Below are 20934 nucleotides of genomic sequence, written 5' to 3'. Positions count from 1 at the left end.
CTACGATGTTAAATTTTCATTGGGAAAATTAGTTGATTTCTGCTAAACCGTAGAAAAAGGTGGTGCTCCGATTACAGATTTTTTTTCTCTTTAAAGCAAAATTATGTCTCTACGTACGTGCACACACTAACACACAGCCTTTTTTCAGGAGTTGAAACAATAACGCACTGCAAAAGCCTATCAGCTGCGGCAAATTCCATGGTCAAAAAATTGGGGAATGGTAGGAAGCCCTGGATATTAGAAATCTTCTAAAAGATACGGATGCTGACGCTTGATTTTGGCCATATGCTGTGATGCGAAGTATCTTAACAAGAGTAGCTTTAAAGAATTTCAGTGACTTGCTCATGTGCTGTGGCTCTGGAGATACAGATTCTATTTCTGCCTCAGCCATGTGACCTATATATCTTTGGGCCAATTCATCCACGGAATAAAACGAAAGGCAGGCAGAAATGAGAAGTGAAAAATATAGGCTTAATCCTGGTTGGGTGTTTTTTTTTAACTTATTACTTCTTTTTTTTTCTGCTGGGGAAGATAAGAGATGGAGAGGCAGAAAGATGTTTTCTGCTTATATGACTTATTTGGTTTCTCTTTAGCTTCCCGTGTCAGCTGGTGACATGTTCAGTGTTAGGAAAACAACATACATTGGAGCTGTCTATGAACATAGAATAGTTTGGGTTGGAAGGGACCTTAAAGCCCATCCAGTTCCAATCCGCCTGCCATGGGCAGGGACACCTCCCACTGGATCAGGCTGTCCAAGGCCCATCCAACCTGGCCTTGAACACCTCCAGGGATGGGGCAGCCACCACTTCCCCAGGCAACCTATTCCAGTCCCTCACCACTCTCATCGTGAAGAAATTCCTCTTTATGTCCAGTCTAAATATATAATAAATAATAAATATGTAACAGAGAACCATAAGTGAAGTTATTCCATGTTTGGAGTCCTTTAGTCCCATCTTAATCTGCCACAATAAATAGATCTCATGGTATTGCTGTGCTTCGTGAGTTTCTGAGATTCCAAGTGTGTCATTCTTCTGTGTTTTTAATTTCAAGATAGTGTTTCTTCTCCTAAGGAAAGATCTTGGTTAAACACGTGCTGTTAACAGACACCTAGTTTTTCGAGGCGATCTACAATGAGTTAAAACACAGCAAAATGGTTTCCAGTCTTCCTTTGGGAAAAAAAAAGTTATTTTGCTTTTATATAATACAACAAAAAAAGTGATTTTTCCCATTGACAATCCAGTATTAAATAGTAGAATGTGGCTTGGCTTGCACCCAGTGCCAAGAACTTGCCCTGTGTCAACTGGGTCCCTTTTATGCTTTCCGTTCTGCATGGATATGCAAAGCCCAAGTCAATTTAAAAGAGATATTGATTTGAAGAAGAGACCTTGTCCAAATTAATAAAAAGCCAACAGAGTCTTCAGGCAGAAGTGTCTGATAAGTATTTTATGTGTATCGTTTGTAGCAGACAAGCCACTCTTGAAGGCTTTGAGTGGTTCAGCAGACTCCTAGCATAGGAATTCATTTTTTTTTTCTTCTTGCTTCCTTTGTTTGCGTTGAACTGTGAGGTTTTGCTTCAGATTTTACGTACTCGCAATTGAAACAGAGCCCCATCGATGGTGGTGACTGCTGGATTTGAGAAAGATTGACGTGAAGACAAAACCAGGTTGTTAGCAGTAGAGCTGAAATACACATCAAATACTATACAAATAAATACAGTAATTAGTAAATGAGATTACAGGTAATGTGTGTTTATGTTGATAAATATAATGCACTCATATTATTGTATTTGCAAAATATGGTATTTAGGGTAGTCTTTCTTTCTCCGCACGATTAAATCGCTGGATGGGTTCTTAGGACTTGGCTGGTTGAGGTTCAAGGGTTGCTTCGTAGACTCCCCGTAACACGCATTTTAAAACCCTATTGGCATGCATATTTCTCTGAACCCAAGCTCTTCAACATGAAAGCAAGACCCTTCATTTTAATCATTAGAGAATGAATCCAGTGCTAATAGCACTTAATTGTTTCCCTAGAATGATCTCCGTTGTTTTTGGCAGCCGAAATGAAAACAATTCCAAATACCATCAAAGGAGCTTATCCACACTCAGCATGTTCCGGGAGAGTGTTTTGATATACAACGGTGTGTTAATATCATAACGTCTCCTACTACTACAGACGGGTCTGTAATCCTTTTCTGTCTCAGTCTGTGATCTTGGAAAGTCCGATGGGTAAAAGCGAAAGGAATAAAATAGACACAGCAAATCTTGGTCCTCGCCCCTGAAAATGATGCACCGACGCTCTCGTTGCTTCAACCATATACCTATATTAATCTTGACTTTCTTGAAGCTTGCCCGCTAGTTTGAATTTGTATGCGACATCAAACATACCTTTTCACATATGTTCTTTCCAGATTTTTTTTAACAGTTACTTAGCAGTTTATAGAAGGAAGTGAATGATCTCATCAAGCTGCTTAGAAATTAAAAAAAAATCTGTGCTTATTAATTATGCAGGATTAGTCTAATTATAATTCAGCAAATTAATTAGCGACAGAAGGTGTTCTGAAACATTGGAGTACATTTGCATGTTAAATGGAGAGGCTAGTCTGTAATATATGTAAATTTATGCATGGCTTCATAGTTTAATTTAAAAATTTGCAGCTGCATATGGTATGGGAGCAGGTGAAAAGTCAGTTTTAGTTTAATGATGCTAACAAACATTGGATGCTGTCCTGTCTTAGGGAAGGAATGCGCTGAATGCACCCTTATCTGCCAATCTATAAATCTGTCATAGGAATATAATGTTACACCAATGTTCCGATTCAAGGTCATCTGTGAGTAGACCCAGCAGTACAATAGGTGCAAATCCACCAACTGAACAGACCTCAGGAAAGGGCGGAGGCAAAAACGCGCCTGGACCCAAGTTGCTGGGATGTAAATTCGCCTCTTTAGCAAGCGAATGCATGTTTATTCTCTACAAAAACCAGTTTAGGGACAGGCAATCCTCGCGCCTCATAAATGAGTGAGAGCTTTCAGCTGAGCAATATCCACTCTGGCAGGTGTAAAATAGGTGCCTAACCTTGGCTCCGTCTCGAACATTCGCATCAATGCAACTTTCTGAGCTCTTGGAGTCATCGCAAAGTTATTACCAAGTCCTGCGTTAACTGCAGGGTAGAGAGTTTTGATGTGCTGGCCTCGGCCATCTGGCAGGAATAGTAAAAACCAGCAGACCCATCAGCAGCGAAAAGGCTATCGGGGTAATTGGTGATCACTGTTCAGCCTAGCATGGCTCAACAGACAGACGTTTTCCGAGAGCGATGGGTTAAGAGGATGGAAGAGTCAAAAGATGAAGGTTTCCCTAGGATGGAAAAAATGAGGATCAGATTCTGTGCTCATTTAACATCTACGTGAGCCTTTTCTGGGGTCCGTAGGGTTTAACTTGAGTTAAATTTGCACCTGTATGGAGCAGTAAGAGCAAAGTGACGTCAAAGAATGAATAGATAGAACCAGCGTTGCAGACCCTCATCGGGCTTGTGTTTGTATGATTCAGTCCAGCACCAAACCACGCGTGCACTGCTGAGGCCGACACAAGTGTATTGACAAAGAATTAGGCCACGCTTTCAAAATCATAGAATTATGGAATGGTTTGGGTTGGAAGGGACCATAAAGCCCATCCAGTTCCACCCCCTGGAACACCTCCCACTGGATCCAGTTGCTCCAAGCCCCATCCAACCTGGCCTGGAACACCTCCAGGGATGGAGCAGCCACTACTGGGCCAGAGCCTCCCCACCTTCACAAGGAAATTTTTTTTCCTAAGAGCTCATCTCAATCTCCCCTCTTTCAGCTGAAAACAATTACTCCTCATCTGATCTCTTCATTCTCTAATCAAGTGCTCCTCCCCAGCTTTCCTGCAGACCTCTTTCCATACTGGAAGGTGGCTGTAAGGTTTCAGATCCTGCTGCATGTTATGTTCTGAGGCAATGAGCTTTATGAACTTTCATCACTACTGAAAAGGACCTGGACTTGCCAGAATGTTATCTAGTTCTTGGCTGGAAGAGCAACTTTATCTGTGCTGTGGGGTAAGTCACTTAATTTCTAGGTGCCTTGACTTGCCCATCAGTGAAATGAGTATAAAAGCCTTTCTTTCCTCCTGTCCTTTGTGTATCTTCTCTCCAACAACAATTTCACGACGTGGCTGTGCAATGCCCAGCGCAGTTGGAGCCTGTAGATACTGTAATAAACCAGGGAATATTATCTGAACGTCCCTTTCAACAGCCCGTCAGCCCAATCCTCTACTCTATTACCTCCCTGCCTATTGACTTTTGATTATGCTATGGCGTTTGGTCGTGTGCCAAATGGCATGAATAATATGGATCTTACAGTATAAATAAGCTTTTAGCCATTGTCTCCTAAGTTACTGGAAAGTTTTGGTGTGGGAGGAAGGAGGAAAACCCAAAGGGAAAGGGAAACGGCTCAGATTGCAAAGAGTCCTCCAAAGACTTTTTAGAGAACAATTGCAATTACAAACACGTTGTTAGTGTTGTGTTTCATTTTCAATTCGAACCCATAGAGTTCAATTATTATTTTCATTAATGGTGTCAGGTTTTCATCAGAGTGCACAAACAAGGAGGTTTTCCTTGGAGATTTTTTTTTCCTAGCAAATGTGGCCATGCCAAATAACTACATTCAGCACTGAAAAATGACTGTCTCTGTAACCAGCAATGTGCTATTCCCCATCCCTTGGTTCTTGAAAATGGTATCATTTTGCAAGAGAGAATGAGAGTTTGCCAAATGAGTGTGAATAGCAGTTGTGGATGAGTATGCCTGCTGCTGAGAAAGATGGGAAAAGAACCTACTTTAGGGTTGAAAATGGTGCAGAAAGTGGAAATAGTACAGAATATACATATCAAGTTTACTTGACATGTTTTGGGTTTGGATGACATATTGCAGGTTTACGTTCAGTTACTATTAGTTTGGAAACAGATCTTAAAAAAAAAAAGGCAGAGAGAAATACAGTATTCTAGGCAGCAGAGAGATGGAATATTTGAAGAGGAATTGTTCTTTAGTTAAGGTATGAGCCTGGGTATCAGACATGAACTGGAATCATGGAATGGTTGGGTGCAATGTTGACTCTCGGTGCATGTGAAACACAAGATTCCATCTCCCTTAACACGTTGCATGGAGTGTTGCATACCCAAGTGTGAATAGAACCTCTCGGCATGATGTATAGATCATAATTAGAAGCAGTTTTAAGTTTGCTATTGCCATCCTGTAATTTTAAGGTTGGCTTTTAAGGTAGTCTGATCTGTTGGCCAACCTCTAGCGGAATCACTAACCTGGTTTAACCCAGTTTCACATCCATCTCTACTATCATCTTTTTGAGCTTGCTGTTGCGAGAGACCAGAGGCGGTACAAATCAGACACTTAGTGCTAAGTCTTCTGCCTTCCAATTGTGTTTCCAGGTGGTTTTTCAGGTTTGAATAATAGGAGTAGAAAAAGAGACCTGAAATAACGGTCCTACAGCAAATCTCAACCTTTAAACTTGAATTCTAAATCAGAGCAATTGACTTTGTGTGGGAGAGAGCAAGCAGGATGTTAAACGGTAGTTGTTGGTAAATGGCTTTGGACTGTTAACCTTGGAAAACAAAATTGTTTTGATATTTAAAATTATCTGATGTTTCCAGTTTATCTGAGGGAGACAATGCCTTGTGGCATTTTAAAGTCCTTTTAGAGCTTTTCTTTCTTTTAAAATAAAAGCACTAATTCCACCTGTTCTCTATTACACTTATCTGATCTGCACGTCTTCATGTGCTTTGCATTGTGAGCATCTTGGAATAAGGATGCTGGTTTTGATGGATTAAATATTAATTTAATAATAAAGATGAGCCTAAACAGAAAACTTCTGATCTAGACTTTCCTCAGTGCAAAGGATCTTTGTGTCCTGTAGATTCTGGTCCAAACAACCTCGATTTAATAATGCAAACCCCACAAAAGCTTCACATCTTGAAGCCAGCATCACTTTTGCCGTTACTCCTGAGCCATTCTCTTTATACCTCTGCAGGAGCAGACTTTACCTTGGCAAGCATCTATTTCATAGTTGGAAAAGAAATGTAGAGCACAGCAAAAAGTTGGTATAAAAAGTGTGAGGATCAGTGCCTCAAAGCTGAGAGACAGGTGAGATGAGGAGAAGGATGTAATGGCAACGTAAAGGGCTGTATGTGGCCGAAACTATAGGTGGAAGAGTAAACATAATAGACATTTATGACCTCAAAGGATCACTTACTCCGTCTCCCTTAGGTTTGCATACATTTATCTCATCTCACATATGAGGTTGAGGAGTTCTCTTCCAGTCTGGTCATTTTGTGCACACTGAAGTTGTGGAGCTGGAGAAAAGTGATAGAATGGTTTGGGTTGGAAGGGACCTCAAAGCCTATCCAAGTTCTAACCCCCTGCCATGGGCAGGGATACCTCCCACTGGATCAGGGGCTCCAAGCCCCATCCAACCTGGCCTTGAACCCCTCCAGGGTTGGGGCAGCCACCACCACTCTGGACAACCTGGCTCTTCTCCTGGCCTAGGCTTGGAACCTTGTGTTATTTCACTCCTGTTCCCTCATTTCACAGTAAATCTCTGACAAACCCAAAGAAGTCTCCTGACCTACACATGTTGGCTTTCACATTTGTGAAACTGGGTTCGCACTTTATGCATGGGAGTTTGGGGAAGATTAATTAGCTGCTGTTTGTGGATATCACATAAATACTCTGGATTATTATAATAACCTCATTCGTTTTCTCTCACAATATAAGGTGTATGTTCATTTAGAATGCCTTTGTGCAAAGCCTGATCCCACTTTGACTATAACTGCAGGAAAAGAGTAGGAAATCACATCCCTAATAATACACAGTAACATAAGGGAACGAAATTACTCCAGAGATAAATATTCAGATTATAAAGGAGTCTTCTACTGTGAAATTCATTAAAATCAAGATGATGATGTCAAATAAATGCAATTAATTGATTTGAAATACCGACCTTCAAATTTACGTGCAGAATCTGACCTAGTCCCTTTGAAAGGAAGAAATTTCAAGTGAAGCCTTCTACTTTGTTGTGTTGGGGCATCGGGTAGGGTTACTCATCACACTTATCTCAGAGTTTGCAATGCCAAGACTCACACGGGTGAGTCAAGACCCCGAGCTGAGAATTTCCTAGCTGTGATGGAGCTGGAATCAGACCTTCACTGTAATGATGGCTTTGCACTTCATAGTATATTTAATCCTTATATTGTTGAGCTGGAGCAAGGATATTCACAATAAGAGCTTCTGGCTTTTTCATTGTTAACTTTGTGACTTTTTGGAAGCACTTGAATTGTTTAAGTAAAATGCTACCACGTCTTTTAGGTTGTAGCATCATAAGATTTCCTGAAGAGCACCATCGTACTAGCTGGTAGGCATTGTTCTCACACTCAAAAAGTGGCTGAGGCTATGAATCCAAATTCTATAGTGACTCAATCAAGACGGGGTTTTCTCACTATCAGGTTTCTCATAGCTTCAAGACAGGTTGGATGGGGCGTTGAGCAACGTGACCCAGTGGGAAGTGTCCCTGCCTGAGGCAGAGGGGTTGGAACTGGTTGGGCTTTAAGGTCCTCTCCAACCCAAATCATTCTATGATTTCATGATTTCATTCACAGCATCATTAGGTTGGAAAAAAAACCTTTGGGATCATCAAGCCCCACACCTTACTTTGCCCAACTTTCACTGTCCACTGACAGTCTCTGTAGGGGGATTTGTTTTGCCACCTCTCAACCGCTTTCTGGATTGTATGAGCACAACCAACCTGCATTCCCACCAAGTCAGATAGCTCATAGCATTGCTGACAAATAGTTGAGATAACCCAGCTGCCTCTGTACTGAAGTGAAAAAGGGGCACTTAAATGATTCATCGACCCAACTCCTTGGCATGATGGTAACTCCCAGTAGAAGGAGCAGTAACTTTTGAAATAAAATCATAGAATAGTTTGGGTTGGAAGGGATATCAAAGATCATCCAGTTCTAACTCCCCTGCCATGGGCAGGGACACCTCCCACTGGATCAGGCTGCCCAAGGCCCATCCAACCTGGCCTTGAACACCTCCGGAGATGGGGCAGCCACAGCTTCCCTGGGCAACCTGGGCCAGTCCCTCACCACTCTCACCGTGAAGAAATTCCTCTTTATGTCCAGTCTAAATCTGCCCCTCTCCAGTTTATCCCCATTGCCCCTCATCCTATCACTCCAAGCCTTTGTGAACAGCCCCTCTGCAGCTTTCTTGTAGCCCCTTCAGATACTGGAAGGTCGCTATAAGGTCTCCTTGGAGCCTTCTCTTCTCCAGGCTGAACAACCCCAACTCTCTCAGCCTGTCCTCATATGGGAGGTGCTCCAGCCCTTGGATCATCTTTGTAGCCTGCTCTGGACCTGTTCCAACAGCTCCATCTCCTTCCAATAGTTCCATATCCTTCTTACGTTGAGGATAAATAGCTCTCTCTAAATCCCACAAAAGGGAGCTGTATTTAAGACAGCATTTTGGAGACCTCTGCGAGTGTAGGTAGAAAGCTTGGCTATATGAGAGAAATAAGGAAAAGGGGATATGTCTCTAGTTACACCTTAATTTTATGTCCATGCGTTAAGTTAATCAGGTTTTCTCTAGGAATGCCAGAATTTTTAGTGGTAGTCATTCAAAAGTATTTAGGATTTCCCTCAGTGCCCTCAGATGTTGATCTGCGAGATGACTGGGCTGTATTATCTCTGCTTGACTGGAATCGGAGTTATCTGTTGAACTCCCAGCTAACGCTGTCCTGAGGAAGGAACAAAGACCGTCTAAGAAACATGAAAATGAGATATTTTTTTCAATTTCTTTTTGTCTTTTTTTTTAATGTAGGTTAAGGCAAAAAAATGGCTAAAGGTTCTCATTTAAAAAACTTAATAAAGCTTTTCTGCAATTCTCCTGTTACCCTTAAATCAGCTTCACTTAGTACTAACCCTTCCCTTCTCTTTGCACCCCCCAAGTCATTTTAATTCTAATGCTGCAATAAATATTAATACTTTTCCCAGTTGTGACGACTTAAAAAATAATTGTATATATACACCAACCTACCCACTACTTCATGCAGATGCCCAATTGCAGCTAAAATTTGACCGGAGAAGATCTGAAAGGAGAGAGAGAGAGACGTGGTTCAGTTAAAGGAAAGATAAAAAAATACACTCGGAATGCTCTGGTAAAAGGCAGACGGCCAGGAGAGAAGGAGAGTTTTGTTTCCTATATATTTTCAATGGACAAAACATCCATTGGTAGGGATGAACTCAGTTTAAACTGAAATCCAAGTTAATTTTCACGTATTTATGCTGCTGATTTGTGCTGCTGGGGACCTGAACCCAAATTTCTGGAGATATTTAGCAGAAATAATGAATTTCGTTTGTAGCCACGCAGCGTTTAAGCCATGGATACTCCTTTTTTACCTTTAGTACCTGCCTTTTGGGGTTTTGTGTAAGGCAGAACCGCAGTGTCTGAGCTCTTCCCAAAGTCGACTCAGCTGACACAGCGACTTCTCTAACGGATACCTCTCTTTGCTCTGATTTGCTTCGTTGCGAGTTCGTGCCGAGCATTTTTCTCATCTTGATTAACAGGGCTGCAAAGCATTTAAAAAAAATGAAATACATGAATTTGATAAATTTGCTCAGATCGATAAATTTGCTCTTTTCTTTTTTTCCTTCAAAGTAACTTCTTGTGGCTTTTTATTTGCAGTTATCCTCCAAAACAATCTGATTTTCATCTAAAAAGTGGTTTGCCTCGTTTGCAATCCACAGTTTGTTTACGTTCTGCAGTTTTTCCTTCTCTAGCTCAGCAGTTTATGGATCTGCAAATAAGTTTTTGTCTCTATAAGAGAAGGGCAGGATAAAAAGAAGTGTTTGTGAGTAACACCTCTGCCTCAAACTCTCCTGTGAATCTTTAAACGTGCATTTTTCCTTCTGAAAACATTCTTACCGATAAAATCTTGCTTCCAGAATCATTCGAATAAAGAGGTCGCAGGTTTTGGCGTAAGGAGTCAATAAGATTTATTTGATAGAAAATATTCTCTCTGTGCCGCTCCTGAGGCGAGAAGTTGGGGAGGATTTTTAGTTGAGGGTATAAGGAGGTGACGGGGGGGCTTTGCTGACAGAAGTTGCCCTTTGACAGCCGAGCTCGACCCATCTCTCCCGCGGAACCGGGATGCAGGATACTCTATTCTCCCCTGAATCTATGCAATGGGAAGAACTCGTCCTCTCCGAGTCGTAAATGAGAAGGAAGGAGAGCAAAATAATAATGAAAACCCACACAGAGGCAATAAATATTTTAGGTATCGCTTGTTTGTGTGAGATTTAAGGGGGGGAAAAAAGGAACATTTACATTTAAAAAAGGAGGTATTTTGTGAGAGTCATTTTATATGACATTATCTGGGTCTCTTTTTCGTGGGTTCAGTTGCCATGAGGTTTTCAAAGGGGTTTGTTTGTTCGAGCCGCACATAAATGGATCAGATCCTGTGATATTTCTTTGTATGTTTGGGGCAGATGGAAGAGAAACACCACGGCGAAGGCGATGCGAAGGGAGCGGAGATAACGAGGGAGAGCGGATTTCTGCTTTATTGTCTTGCATTAGGACTATTTTGGTGGTGGTTGTTGGTAAACCTTGGGAAATATACATCTTTCTCCTTTAAAGTTCTAATTCAAGGCATGAATGTGTGAGTTCTGAAGGGACTTAGGGACTGCGGTAAAAAATCGTTGTCATAGTAACAGAAAGGGAAATAGGCCTGGCTCACCTGGGACTTTAACTTACTGCAAAAGCCGCTTTTTTTTTTAAGGAAAGCACTCAGCAAGAGAAATAAATAAATAAATTCTTCTTTGTATTCTAAATCAATTCTTCAACTCTTTATTTTTTTTATATCCACATCTTTTTTTTCCTTCTAAATCCATCCTAAAGCCCCCGTTTTTTTATTTAGTTCTAATTATTACACTTAAACCCATTTTGTCCAACGAATGGAAAGAAAAACAATTGCAGAAAATATTTTCACTTGTGATAAGGGAAACCAAAAAATGTTCTTGCTTCTTCTGCCTGAATTTTGAAGGCGTTGTTTGGTTTTTAATCCAACAACTGTGATTTTTCATGGAGTTTCTTTACCTCCGAAAGTCACGAATTTAAACAGACGAGTCAAGTAACAAAGGGATGAATCCTTCCCTCCTTGGATTAGACACAATATTTTGTGGAGAAGCTTAGAACAACCCACCTGCCTGGTATTTATGAACTGTAAAATGTGGATAGAGTTGGGTGAGGCAACCGAGCTGACTGTTAAACTCGTGTACGTGACAAGCTAAACTCTACAGAACAATAACGCGTAGACATAGGCATGTGTGACAGGGCAAAAATAATTGGCACGAGAACTTTGTACCGTGTTAATGGGTTTATCTGCTCAGACAGCATGAGCTGTCATGTATTCCTTCAGGTTGGGTTTTTATCCTCCCTCCAAATCGGTATGAGATTATAATCCCGAGTCCTGGCAGTTCTGCTTTAGGTACTGAAATCCTCCGCATGGAAAACATCATCGGGATGAAATCTCACCGGCTTCTTCCAGGAGTCGTGGTTTTGAATATGTTCTGAGTAGTTTTGAGGCTTATCTGCCGCAGAGTTGCCCTGTCAGTGTTGGTAGTTGGTACAATAACCTTCTCCTCCTATATTGTTTCACGGCAAATCCCTTCAGACAGCGGAAGAAAGACCTTGTGTGCAAGAGGGAGATAAAGAAAGAGGCTGAAAATGGTGTGGTCAAACATACGGGGAGGAAACGGGCAGAAATAGGAGTAGCTAGGTTAACCTATACAGCTAGCAGCCCCACTTGGAGGGGATTACGGTCACGTTGGTTGTATTTACCTGATTCTTTTCAAACTTCAATTTGTTAGGGTTTGGGTTTGTTTGTTTTGTTTCTGGTTCAGTAAATTCTTACAGTCCTGCTCCACTGAAACGCCGTCATGTCAATGACTATGATCTGTATTTTAAAACAGAATGTAACAACGCATGTTTTGTTACGGCTCATAGAAGTGACCTGGTTCTTTATCTTTCCAGATTCTTCCTCAAATTTTTTCTCAAGTGCAATCAGAATTGTTTGAAAACAGCAGGAAACCCAAGAGATATGAGGCGGTTCCAGGTAAGGCTGAGCTTTAACTTGTCTGCTTTTTTCTTCTTTTCCTTTTCCATTCCCTCTTTCCTCTCTCCTACCTCGTTCATAATAAATATGATGACAGTGTATGATAAGCAGTATCAGATATTGCTAAAGTTTTTCACTATTTGTTGTGTTTAAACCCTTTTCCCCCTGTTTTTTTCCTCTTTTCCCACTCTGAATCCCCAAGGGGAAGTGCTGTACGGTACCAACCAGCAGTGGATATTTGATTTGACACCCTCGGGCAAAGCACTCGCACATACAGCTGCCCACAGCAGGGATCGTGTTTGTGATACTTAGATGCCTCGGAATCTTTCAAAGTAGCTCTGTACGTGGTACACAAGCAGTCTCCTCATTTCCCTCTGCTCCCTATCTCTTCCCATCTTTTTTGCCTTTTAACTCTCTCATGTCCTCCCTCGCAGCTTCTTTACCAAAAAAAAAAAGAAGCCAAAATAGTGATGGTCACTTTAAGCTCTCGCGCAGCAAAGCAACAAGGCCCATGGGACGATGACCCAGCTGCTTTGCAGTGAAATCTGCCCCCAGTTTCATCATAGCTGTCGCTGATGTATTGTGAATACCAGCTAATAAAAACACAGAAGGAGGTGAAGTGTGTCAGTGGCGAAGAGAAAGGCAGATGCAGTCCCCCGTCTTTCATCCCCCAGCCTTTTAAGCAACTCGGTTTAATAAATGTTTGACCTGTCACTTAGCCCTTACAAAAATGAACGCTCAAATCTTTCTGTGCTGGATGCGGTGTCACCTCTCTGTGTGGTGTGAAAGGTGCCACAGCAGAGAACGCTGGAGAAGAGTGATGCTACAGTGACTCTCATGGGATTGAGTGAGCCAGCGTGGTCCAGCGACAGCGATACAGGGTGGAAAATCTGGTGGTTGGATTGTACTGTAGATTTGGTCCTTGTGGGTCCCTTCCAACCGAGGACATTCTGTGATTCCATGACCTTTTTGATAGCTTATAACTGGAGGGGGGAAGATTTAGACTAGACGTTAGGAAGAAATTATTCACGATGAGGGTGGAGAGGCCCTGGCCCAGGTTTCCCAGAGCAGTGGTGGCTGCCCCATCCCTGGAGGTGTTCCAGGCCAGGTTGGATGGAGCTCGGAGCCCCTGATCCAGTGGGAGGTGTCCCTGCCCATGGCAGGGGGTGGAACTGGATGGGCTTTGAGGTCCCTTCCAACCCAAACCATTTAACGATTCTATGACTCTTTCATGATCTGGTCTTCCTTTCTTTCATTATATCTTTCCACTTCAAACGAGCTTCCTCGCCTTGATAAAACTTTATGGTCTTGATCCATGAAGGTGTTTAAGAAAACGCATGTGTGCTTTGCCAACCAGAGCCTTCGAGATCCGCAGATCAATATCCAGACTATCCTTATTATTATAATTGTACTACCACTGTGTGCCATCCTTGCTATAAAGATTTTAGTTTGCTGGGAGATGTGTGATTTTCCTGTAGACCCACTTGTGGGAAGGTGACATCCTTGGTTTTGGCAACTCATGTTCCGTTGTTTGGGCATCTGTATCAGTTTCCTCATCCATAAATGCAATTATATCTCTTTACGTGTTTACAGAGTGGTTGAAAACTTTCTACCAAAACATGTTTTCACAGACAAGTGGATTTTTTTCTATTTTTAACTTTTACTAGCAATGAAACAATTCACACAATGTATAGTTTTATCCCACGAGACCAAAAGTTCAGTTTTTAAGAGAAATATTGCAAAACAAAAGCTTCAAAACTTTTAAATTAATGAAGACAAAAAGTACAAAAGGGTTATTAAATTTTTTATTTTAGAGCAGAAAAAAAATTAAAGAAGAATTTCTGTCCAACTTTATTTTTTTTTGAGAGACTGCAGTGACTTCATTCTGTGTTTTTCAAAATGCTAAGACATGACAAAAAAGTAGTGCAGATTGTTAGGAAATGTACATAGATTTTCTTTTTTTTTTTTCAAGTGGCAATTCCCATAAAGGAAAAGCACCAATTAGATATTATCTGCCAAGAATGCAAAAAACTCCAAGAGTAAAGGAAAATTCAATGTGTAGAATGGTAAATAGACCTTGATAGGTCTTGGAGCCAGCTAGAATACCTGATATGAGAAAAGAGACCTTCCAGTACCTGAAGGGGCTACAAGAAATCCGGGGAGGGAATGTTCACAAAGGCTTGGAGTGATAGGACGAGGGGCAATGGGGATAAACTGGAGAGGGACAGATTTAAACTGGACAGAAGGAGGAATTTCTTCATGATGACAGTGTTGAGGCCCTGGGACAGGTCACCCAGGGAAGCGGTGGCTGCTCCATTCCTGGAGGTGCTCAAGGCCAGGTTGGATGGGGCTTGGAGTTACCTGATCCCGTGGGAGGTGTCCCTGCCCATGGCAGGGGGAGTGGAACTGGATGGGCTTTAAGGTCTCTTCCAACCCAAACTATGATTCTATGATTTTAGAATGCAATTGTAAAGTACATAAACAGAAAAAGAGTCGTGTTGTTATGAGGTTGTAAGGAATCTTGCACCAGGGTATCCTGATTAGCGCCTGGGGATTTGAGGCACTGCCATACTGCAAATAACGGTAACAGCCAAAATATAAACTCTGCGTCCAACCACACGTGAAGACAGAAGAAATCCAGATTGGATTTCAATCCCATGCCAGCTGCCCCTTCGCTCTAGCGAATGAAACTCAAATCCTAGATTTCCATCAGGTGCTGAACTGCAGGAGGATTTAGGATCTAATTTTTTTGGCAGAAAGCTTTCTCTACTGTCAGCTTTATTCTTTGTTTCACCTCTGTAGCTCCACACCCAAAATGGTGATGTTATAGAGCCTAAATGGATTCAAATTTCCAGTGAAGCATTGAACAGGGAAACGGAGATGAGTCTTACAGCACCCACGTGGTTGCTGGAGGAATGCCTTCATCCCTTCATCCCATCATAGAATGGTTTGGGTTGGAAGCAACCTTAAAGCCCATCCGGTTCCACCCCTGCCATGGGCAGGAACACCTCCCACTGGATCAGGGTGTTCAAAGCCTCATCCAAACTGGCATATGAAAAACTATGGCCATGATTTTAGTCTTTGTACCAAACCCAGCGGTTTATTGGAGAAGAAAATGAGCTGGGATAGGATCTTCCTCTGGGTTTTCTGCCTTCCAACATGCCAAGCTGGAAAAGAAGAGCCAAGTGAAACTCTCTGGTTCCGTTTTGCAGAACTTGCTTAAACTCTTTTTGCACTTGGAGTCCGTGTGAGTTCATACCATGTGAGCTTCATGTCGAGATTTGAGTTCAAACCTCCAAATTAATCAAGATCAGGCAAAACCACTAGGTTTATCTTAGTTTTTTCTCAAAACCAAAAATATTGCCCAGACTTTGTTTCAAAAACGAACGCTTTGAGACGAATTGTTCAATGCTTGAGGTTTTGAGTGAGAGCAGGATCTTCACTCAGGCTTGCTCAGAACTGGACGCATTGGTTGGTGAGCTTTGTTCTGGGCTGCAGAGGTCAGGATGTATGAGAAAAGACACAAAAAGCAGTTCAATAGCTAAAATTTCTCACATTGGGAGTAAAAAAGCTCTGTGTTCCAGAGGAAATTAACCATGGTGAACAGTAAAGATAAGCAAAGGCAGCTTGTTTTCTGTCTGCCTCGTTATTTGTAAGGGCAGAAGCACGACTTCCCTGAAGGTAATGAAAGTGAAGATGAATAATCCTCTGTCTGTCTTCCGCATCCTCTTTTTATTTTTTTTTTGGTTGATTTTAGTTTGTTTTGTGTTTTCTTCTTTTAAATTTAGGCAAACACTTTTTTGCCTGCTGCTTGTTGAGCACTGTCAGCTCCCCTTGAAGTCAGACGTGGGGACAAAAAGGCAGATGACTCCAAACAAAACATTCCCAGTGTGCTTGCACACTCCAAATATGTTCATTTTCATTACTAAGATTTACATCAGGCAAAGTAACTAATGAGCAGAATTGTTTATTAGGCTTGAAAGGGCAGTAGTCCTACCAGCGCTGGAACATGTAAGCAAAGGAAAAACAGGGTTAAATAACAGCGTGCGGTAGGATACTTTTATGTATTTTATTATTTAAATCATTATGTTTTACTCTACAAAATCTAAAAACTTCGTTGTTACTCTGAATAATTTGTACAGCCCTTGTTATTCAGGCCCTCCTTTTTCAAACATTTCCATGCATTTAAGGATGGGATGTCATCCAGAGGGACCTGGACAGGCTGGAGAAGTGGGGCTGGAGAACCTCATGAGGGTCAACAAGGCCAAATGCAAGGTCCTACACCTGGGCTGGGGCAATCCCCACTTTCAGGACAGGATGATGTGATGAAGAGCTGCTCTGAGGAGAAGGACTTGGAGTGCTGGGGGATGAGAAGCTCAACATAAGTGGGCAACAAGCTCTCACAGCACAGAAACCAACCATGTCCTGGGCTGCATCCAAAGCAGTGTGGCCAGCAGGGAGGGAGGGAATTGTGCCCCTCTGTTCCTCTCTTGGGAGACCTCATCCAGAGGGCTGTGTCCAGTTCTGGAATCCTCAATATAAGAAGGAGATGGAGCTGTTGGAACGGGTCCAGAGGAGGCTACAAAGATGATCCAAGGGCTGGAGGACCTCCGATAAGAGGACAGGCTGAGAGAGTTGGGGTTGTTCAGCCTGGAGAAGAGAAGGCTCTGAGGAGACCTTAGAGTGACCTTCAAGTACCTGAAGGGGCTGCAAAAAAGCTGGAGAGGGACTGTTCACAAAGGCTTGTGGGGATAGAACGAGGGGCAATGGGTATAAACTGGAGAGGGGCAGATTTAGACTGGACATAAGGAAGAATTTCTTCACTGTGACAGTGGTGAGACCCTGGAACAGGTTGCCCAGGGAAGTTGTGGCTGCCCCATCCCTGGATGTTCAAGGCTAGGTCAGATGGGCCTTGGGCAGCCTGAGCCAGTGGGAGGTGCCCCTGCCCATGGAACTAGGTGATCTTTAAAGTCTCTTCCAACCCAAACTATTATATGATTTACCTTTCCTGATGCAGCAGACTTCTACAGTGATGCTCAGCTGAGCAGCTTTTAGTTTGTACCTGTGTATTTCTGCAGAACCAAATTCATTAATTTTCAATGGAGTAATGCTTGTCAGATCTCCAGGAGACATTAAAATCCTTTTTTTTCCAGTTATTTAAAAGGAGAAAAAAAAAAAAAAGACAAACCAAAACAGAAGAGATTATATTTATATCAAAGTTCTGTTTAAATCGTTGAAACTGAAAGGCTCTCATCAAAAAGCATTTTTCTCTTTAGTGGAGATTGAATGAAAGCCCCAGACTCAGGGTTTGTTGTTGAAACATGAATATAAATACAAGGCATGGAAATAGTGCTGTACAGTGCATCTGATTGAGTTCTTCCAGCATGGAAGAATGGTTACTCATGTCTGGAAAAGTGTCAAGTTAATGCTTCTGATTAGAAATGGGTGTGAAGCTGAGCCGTTTGGGCTTGGTTTGGCTGGTAACCAACGTTCCAGGGCGTTAGGATCAAGTCTTGAAGCCTGAACTCAGCCTCACTTCTAGATACAAGATTTAGATCTTGTACAGTACAGTCAGGACGTATTAACCTAAATTAAATGATAGATTTCACTTATATCATTCTCATTGAAAAAAAAAAAGGGGGGGTGGGGAGAAGCAGGGGTGGAAAGGTTACATTAACACTGCATTGTAAATTTAATACAGCTCCAGATGCCTGAAAAGGTGGGTTATTTTTTTTTTAGTATAATCCTTCAGTTGGAGAGCAACACCAGCTGCTTTGTGATCACATTAACTATTTGAAATTTGCTTTGATATTAAGCGAGTCTTTGAGGATGCGATGACAACCTCTTACTCTGCAATTTTTTAAACCGAATACAAAGTTTTTTCTACTGTTGAATGTTATAGCTCAGAAGTTAAAGGATAAGTGATGCTTATTTTAGCGTTTTTTCTTTTGTTTTCAGTAATATCAGGTTTTTTTGGGGAATCACTCACTACTTCAATATCTGTCAGTGGTTAAAGCAGGGAAAGAGGATCTTTCTAATGGATATTTCGATGGTTACTTGATGGCTGCCTGAACACATATGTAGAAATAATAATATTATAGAATCATAGAGTGATTTAGAGTTGGAAGGGACCTCAAAGCCCACCCAGTTCCACCCCCTTCCATGGGCAGGGACACCTCCCACTGGATCCGGTTGCTCCAAGCCCCATCCAACCTGGCCTTGAACACCTCCAGGGATGGGGCAGCCACCACTGCTCTGGGCAACCTGGGCCAGGGCCTCCCCACCCTCACAGCAAAATATTTCTTCTTAAGATCTCAACTCAGTCTCCCTTCTTTCATCTGAAAATCATTCCTTCTTACTCTATCCCTGCCCTTCCTGATCCAGAGCCCCTTCCCAGCTTTCGTGGAGTCCTTTTCAGCACTGGAAGCTGCTTTAAGGTCTCCATGGAGCCTTTTCCTGGCCTAACAATCCCAACTCTCTCAGCCTGTCCTCATAGGGGAGATGCTCCAGTTCTCAGGTCATCTTTGTGGCCCCCTCTGGACTCGCTCCTGGTGAATTTAACTGAGGCAGATATTGATTATTTATCAATTAATATATTTCTGAATAAAGATCGGTGGTGGAGAACTGGAACAAAAACCACACTATAATCACCTATTCGAACACTGTTTGAGTTGAGGTAATGTGCAAATCAGAGTTTTTGTAGGTATTGCCATTACTGTCATTGCTGTGCTCTCAGCGAGTGATTCTCCTAGGAAGAGAATAAAGGAAAAATATGATGCCCTCCATTTAATGAGGACTTCTCCTAGAGAACTTGATTGAAGCCCAGTGATACTTAACGGTAACGACCAGTGTGCAATGGGGGACAATAATTCTGTGGAATTAAGATGAGGCACTTCAGCTAAAATGCTTCAGCTGAGACCTGGTGCTAAGGCATTAGACTTCTGTTGATTGGGAATTCTGCTTCATTCGGTAACGAAGTGATTAAACGGATCGTCCAGCGCTGCGGTCGAGAGAATGGTACAAGACAACAGAACATTGATACTAACAATGGTCATCCTTGAACCAACACGCTTTTTTTACAAACATAAAGAGAAAGGTCAGCATTTGCCCTCTGTTTTGAGCAGAAATCATGACACGGAATGCTTCCTGGCAGGTACCACCTCCAGGGTGCTCTAGGGAGAAAGAGAAAGGGAGAATAACAAGGTGTATCCCTGGGGAGGTTTCCTTTCTGATCTCAGACGGGTTGAATGTGTTCATCAGGCTCGTGAGCAAAGCTGGCTGTACTTGAGAATTCACCCAGCCAGCTTTGATGCGAAGGACTGAAGGGTCTGTGTCATTCAGGAAAGAGAAAGATGGATCGGAACGGTGGGGTAGGAACATCGTAGGCTGTAAAGAAACAAAAAGGGAGAGCAAGAACAAAACAGAAGTAGCTTAACAGCCAGTATGGAAAGGGGCTCCGGGATCCTGGGAAGGCGGTCTTGATCAGGGAGTGCAGGGATAGGGTGAGGGGGAATGTGTTTAAGCTGCAAGAGGGACGATTGAGATGAGATCTTGGGAAGAAATATTTTCCTGTGGGGGTGGGGAGGCCCTGGCACAGGTTGCCCAGGGATGTTGTGTCTGCCCCATCGGTGGAGGTGTTCAAGGCCAGGTTGGATGGCGCTTGGAGCCCCTGATCCAGTGGGAGGTGTCCCTGCCCATGGCACCGGTTTAGAATTGGATGGGCTTTAGGGTTCCTTCCAATCTAAACCGTTTAATGATTCTGTGGTTCTAAATCGAAACACTTTTCAGACTGATGGTGAAAGAAGTGTGTGAAAGATGTGCCAGAGACCCCATGGTCAGATTTGGGGTATCAGTATCAGCAGAGTCCAGAGCTGTTACTGGGTGGTAGATCTCTTCATTCGATAGTGACTGACCCAACAAAAGTGGATGTTATTTTAGATTCTGTATAATTAAGGGAGGGACTGACTGCAACCACAAAGGAAGAAAAAAATACCCTCAAGGAGCTTGATGTGCTGAGATGTGAAGCCCAAATAGCCATAGTGAGAGTGAGTTGTCAGAGTTGTGTATCATCTATTAAAGACAAACCATAGATGAGATTTGGCTATGTCTCACATAAGCTTTGCTGGTAGAAAGAAGGATGCATTTGTACAATTGTATCCTATGAATTCTTGTTTGGAATGTGATCTACTGGTTTAAACGTCTTCAAAAGAGAGGAAAATGAAGTTGGAATGGGCCACTAAGGTGACTGGGGAGTAGCTGAGAGCTTGGCTCTAGTTCTTTAGTGGCATGCACTGAGAAGGGACATAACAGCTAAAATTATCCTAAGCTACATACAATTGGGAAATAACGCTTTTAGAGCTGGTTTTAAGTATGAACTGACTAGGAATAAATTTAGGCTGTAAATCCTCTAACCATCAGGACAAGTAGGCTTTAAAGCAAGAGGAGAACCAAAGGCCAAAGCTTGAAAAGGGTGAACTTCATAAAAGCAGCTGCATGGTTTGGTTGTCTGCAATAGCAGGAGACTGCGGGTTGGAACTGGATGATCTTTAAGGTCCTTTCCAACCCGAACTATTCTATGAGATGAGGTAGCAGTGACCCAGGTGTTATCCCCTACCCTTGGTCCACCACGATCTTAGGAGGCCCATGGCAGGGGGGTTGGAACTGGATGATCCTTGAGGTCCCTTCTAACCCAAATCATTCTATAATTACTATCCTATAATTTCTGCAATGAAGGTCACGTGC

At 42.4% G+C, this 20934-nt stretch overlaps 1 protein-coding gene across 2 annotated transcripts in view; it reads left to right on the top strand.

Moving 5' to 3' along the window:
- EBF2 (EBF transcription factor 2) overlaps nucleotides 1-20934 on the top strand; it is a 157448-nt gene that overhangs the window by 98726 nt on the left and 37788 nt on the right. For both annotated transcript variants that reach the window (XM_054089002.1, XM_054089001.1), the window contains exon 7: nucleotides 12111-12192. In XM_054089002.1, coding sequence (XP_053944977.1) covers nucleotides 12111-12192 — 82 coding nt within the window. The remainder of the gene's footprint in view (nucleotides 1-12110; nucleotides 12193-20934) is intronic.

This window comes from Cuculus canorus, chromosome 26, assembly GCF_017976375.1.
Source record: "Cuculus canorus isolate bCucCan1 chromosome 26, bCucCan1.pri, whole genome shotgun sequence".
Taxonomy (NCBI): domain Eukaryota; kingdom Metazoa; phylum Chordata; class Aves; order Cuculiformes; family Cuculidae; genus Cuculus; species Cuculus canorus.
Note: the sequence above shows the minus strand (reverse complement) of the source record. Positions and strands in the feature narration are given on the sequence as shown.